General features: G+C 43.2%; 1 protein-coding gene across 1 annotated transcript in view; it reads left to right on the top strand.

Annotated features, from left to right (window-relative positions):
* Positions 1-868: 868 nt before the first annotated feature.
* Positions 869-4,810, top strand: part of pias4b (protein inhibitor of activated STAT, 4b) — a 16,417-nt gene continuing 12,475 nt past the window's right edge. Inside the window, 3 exon segments of the mRNA XM_052129471.1 lie at positions 869-957; positions 2,638-2,998; positions 3,145-3,244. Of these exon segments, the coding sequence (XP_051985431.1) occupies positions 931-957; positions 2,638-2,998; positions 3,145-3,244 (488 nt within the window). The 5' untranslated portion in view covers positions 869-930.

Raw genomic sequence — 4,810 nt, forward strand, 5'->3', positions numbered from 1 at the left:
CATCATACGTGACATTAAGCTTTTATTAATATCCGTCTTAACAACATTAGAAATAGATCGATTATTGTTACTGGACAAATATTAGGCCTATAATTCTGTCGTCTATTCAATATTGAATGTAGCGTTAGGCCTATACGTCATGATATATATATATATATATATATATATATATATATATATATATATATATATATATATATATATATATATAAGCTAAAATAATATATATATATATATATATATATATATATATATATATATATATATATATATAAATAGGCTAAAATAATTTTATATATATTTTTATAAAATATTTTTTAATATAATAATTTTATTTATTATTATCATTTTAATATATTATAGATTTTTTTTTACAAAATCACTCTAAAAAAGCAAAATAATAAAATAACTTATTTACAAGATGGTTATTCGCCATTGGTTGAATTAATCATGCCGTACGCAAAAAGTCGTAGCATACTACTGTTTGAGATGTTTATCGTCGCATACTGGATATGGTTTCAGTCACCATTTTTGTAGTACGCAGCACGCAGTGTATACTTCGCACTAAGAAGTTCGCTAGTATTTTATGTTGAACAGAGCCACTGAGCTCAACCCCTATCCGATACAGATCATGAGCGCGGCAGTATTAAAAGTTGTCAGTCGCAACAGATATAAAACTGTGTAAAAACACCGGAGGACATTTATGCACATATGACGCGCCGAAACACACAAATAATATCACAAACGTCTTAAATGACGCGTATATTTACTTCAGCTCTCAGTTAACACTTCTGGTCACGTGACTCTGACTCGCTTTGTTTGGTGACGTATGATCGTCGTTTCTGCCGCCGCTCTCGATGTTTTAGGTATTTTTAGCGAACTTCACGCTAAAAACAAATCTTGAGGGATATTCGCCGATTCTGCGTGATTATGTCCACCGGTGTTCCGGAAGCCATGGTAAGTCATTTCATTTTCGGCCTTATTTTTAAGATGAGAGATTTACCGCCGCAAACGCGATCGCAACATAGTTGATAGTTACAGCTACAATCAGAACTCCAATTGCATATTTATTATTATTAATTTTTTCTAGCAAAACTGTCTTAAATTAGATTTATTATTTTTTTAATATGTGTGTGAATCCTATAGGCCTAATAACTAATCTTTTCGGTGAACACAATAAAACTACACTGGCAAACATTCAGGAGTGAAATATATAATGAAGTAACATTTTTATTGTTGTTCTCAGGACAAGAGTAAATATATTGTATGTAGCATAATATTCAATATGTTGTTATTTTATAAAATTGATTAATTCTGATTGTTGTAATTTTTGTAAGCCCTATACACACACACACACACACACACACACTATACTAATATGTTTCGGCAGATGTCAGTCTTTTAAATTTAGAGATATTTCATACTTTTCTCAAAAAAGTGTCAATAAAACAGCAGGTTTTCACTGTGACAACTTTCCCCGCTATAGGATTCAGTGTGTGTGTGTGTGTTTGTGTACTGTATATTTGTCATTGTGTGTGCAACTGTTTTTTTTACTACAATTTTATAAAAAAAAAAAAAATGTATCCCCTTTTCTCCCAATTTTGGAATCCCCAATTTCCACTACTTAGTAGGTCCTCGTGGTGGTGCGGTTACTTGCCTCAATCCAGGTGGTGGAGGACGAATCTCAGTTGCCACCGCGTCTGAGACCATCAATCCGCACATCTGATCACGTGACTCATTGTGCATGACACCGTGGAGACTCGCAGCAGCATCCATCCAACATCTCCACGATCCACACACAACTCACCACACGCCCCATTGAGAGCGAGAACCACTAATCACCACCACAAGGAGGTTACACCATGTGACTCTACCCTCCCTAGCAACCGGGCCAATTTGGTTGCTAAGGAGATCTGGCTGGAGTCACTCAGCACACCCTGGCGACTCCATGTGTGATAGCTAGCGTCAATACTCACAGAGATACCCAGACCCTCCCTAGCAACCGGGCCAATTTGGTTGCTAAGGAGACCTGGCTGGAGTCACTCAGCACACCCTGGCGACTCCAGGTGGGATAGCTAGCGTCAATACTCGCAGAGATGCCCAGACCCTCCCTAGCAACCGGGCCAATTTGGTTGCTAAGGAGACCTGGCTGGAGTCACTCAGCACACCCTGGCGACTCCAGGTGTGATAGCTAGCGTCAAAACTCACAGAGATGCCCAGACCCTCCCTAGCGAACCGGGCCAATTTGGTTGCTAAGGAGACATGGCTGGAGTCACTCAGCACACCCTGGCGACTCCAGGTGGGATAGCTAGCATCAATACTCGCAGAGCTACCCAGGCCCCATACAACTACACTCTTAAATGCATGAGTATTTCAACAAACATGTTATATACAATTAGAAACGAATGGAAGAGAATATGTTCAGATATATTTTGACTCTAAATAGAGGCACAACGTAGTGCACCCAAATGACCGTAGCCAAAACTTACTTTTCATGTGTTAAACTTGCTATAGTTTACTTCCACAGTGCTCCTTCAATCACTGACACAACAGCACAAGCTTAAGTAACAAATAGCACCCATAAAAACTGTGTTGTGAAGTCATCTTCACATGTGCAGTACCTCACCTGTCCTGCAGGTAATGCTGGAGGCCTTACGGGTGACAGAACTTCGCTCTCTGCTCTCTCAGATGGGCAAGAGTAAAAGTGGCCTGAAGAAAGACCTTCTAAAGAGAGTGACGGATCTGCTGCAGAACGAGTGCTCACCTGAGATGCTGTTAGCTGTCAGAGAACTCCACAAACTCCGACAGGTTTCTAAAAATGCCCGGCGGAGCTCAAACCCCAGTCGAATTACACCCAATCCTGTAGAGATGATCTCCATGCCAGAGGATGTCTCTCCTGGCAAGCCTGAAACACCGGTCCCCATCTCTACAGAACAGCAGATGATGAAACTGCCCTTCTGCCAAACACTGGACACCATTCTGCCCCCTACACCACTAGGTACGACACCAATGTGAAACGCCATGCAACATCTCATCATAACGTTGGTTGGCTGTACTGGCGGTGTTTTGGTTACATTTGATCACATGATGATGTGGATCTTCATTATGAAAATGATAAATCCTCTTCTTGTCTTCTTATTTCAGAGCCCACATTTGGAGGAACCATACAGACCTCTAATTTCAAATTTCATCTCAGTGCAAGTCAACAGGCACAGATCCAGAGGAGCTGCCAGTGAGTTTCTATTCATAGATCAATAATGAGTTATAATCGGATATTCTGATCACAAGTCACAACATTGCAGAGTTCTTTTAGTATTTAAAGGGACAGTACACACAAAAAAGAAAACTCTCATCGTGAAGATGTTTAGAAGGATATCTCAGCTCTGTAGGTCCATACAATGCAAGTGAATGATGACCAGGATTTTGAAGCTCCTAAAAGCACATAAAGGCAGCATAAAAGTGCTCAGTGGTTTGTCTTCAGAAGTGATGTGATAAGTGTGGGTGAGAAACAGAGCAGGCTAAAATAAGTCCTTTTTGTACTATAAATTCTCCTCCCTGCCAGTAAATGGCGATATGTACGAAGAACGCGAATCACCCAAAAGAAAAGAGTGGGGAAGTGAAAGTAAAAGTGGAGATTTATAGTAATAAAAAAAAATCCTCAATAGAGGAAATTGTTTTGATGCAACATAACATCTGATTATTTGGCCTGGACTTGCCTTGAGCGGTTTCGTGAGATTCGCCAAGTTTAATAGTTGTGCGCGTCTGTCTGTGTGCGCGTCTGTCTGTCTGTCTTTGTGCGCGTCTGTCTTTGTGCGCGTCTGTCTGTGTCTTGGCGTCTGTCTGTGTGCGCGTCTGTCTTTGTCGCTCGTCTGTCTGTGTCTTGGCGTCTGTCTGTGTCTTGGCGTCTGTCTGTGTGCTGCGTCTGTCTTTGTCGCGTCTGTCTGTGTCTGGCGTCTGTCTGTCTGTCTGTGCGCGTCTGTCTGTGTCGCGTCTGTCTGTGTCTGGCGTCTGTCTGTGTCTGTGGCGTCTGTCTGTGTGGCGTCTGTCTTTGTGCGCGTCTGTCTGTCTTTGTGCGTCTGTCTTTGTGCGCGTCTGTCTGTGTGCGCGTCTGTCTTTGTGCGCGTCTGTCTGTGTGCGCGTCTGTCTGTGTGCGCGTCTGTCTTTGTGCGCGTCTGTCTGTGTGCGCGTCTGTCTTTGTGCGCGTCTGTCTGTGTGCGCGTCTGTCTGTGTGCGCGTCTGTCTGTGTGCGCGTCTGTCTTTGTGCGCGTCTGTCTGTGTGCTGCTGGCGTCTGTCTTTGTGCTGCGCTGTCTGTCTGTGCGTCTGTCTGCGCGTCTGTCTGTGTGCGCGTCTGTCTGTGTGCGCGTCTGTCTGTGTGCGCGTCTGTCTTTGTGCGCGTCTGTCTGTGTGCACGTCTGTCTTTGTGCGCGTCTGTCTGTGTGCGCGTCTGTCTTTGTGCGCGTCTGTCTTTGTGCGCATCTGTCTGTGTGCGCGTCTGTCTGTGTGCGCGTGTTTGTGTGTGCGCGCGTGTGTGTGTTCGTGTCTGTGTGCGTGCGCTTGTGTGCGTGCATGTGTGTGTGTGCGCGTGTCTGTGTGTGCGTGTCTGTCTGTCTGTCTGTCTGTGTGTGTGTGTGTGTGTGCACTCGTGTGCTGCTCTGTGTGTGCGCGTCTGTGTGTGTGCGCGTGTGTGTGTGTAGCATTACAGTGCTGCTGTGTATCTGGTGAGGATGGTTTCCTCTCAGGAGTTGTTGTTGTCTGTTTCTTTTCTACACCTATCATGGATTACTTTTATGCTGCATTTATGTGCTTTTT

This window comes from Xyrauchen texanus, chromosome 6 (assembly GCF_025860055.1).
Source record: "Xyrauchen texanus isolate HMW12.3.18 chromosome 6, RBS_HiC_50CHRs, whole genome shotgun sequence".
Taxonomy (NCBI): Eukaryota; Metazoa; Chordata; class Actinopteri; order Cypriniformes; family Catostomidae; genus Xyrauchen; species Xyrauchen texanus.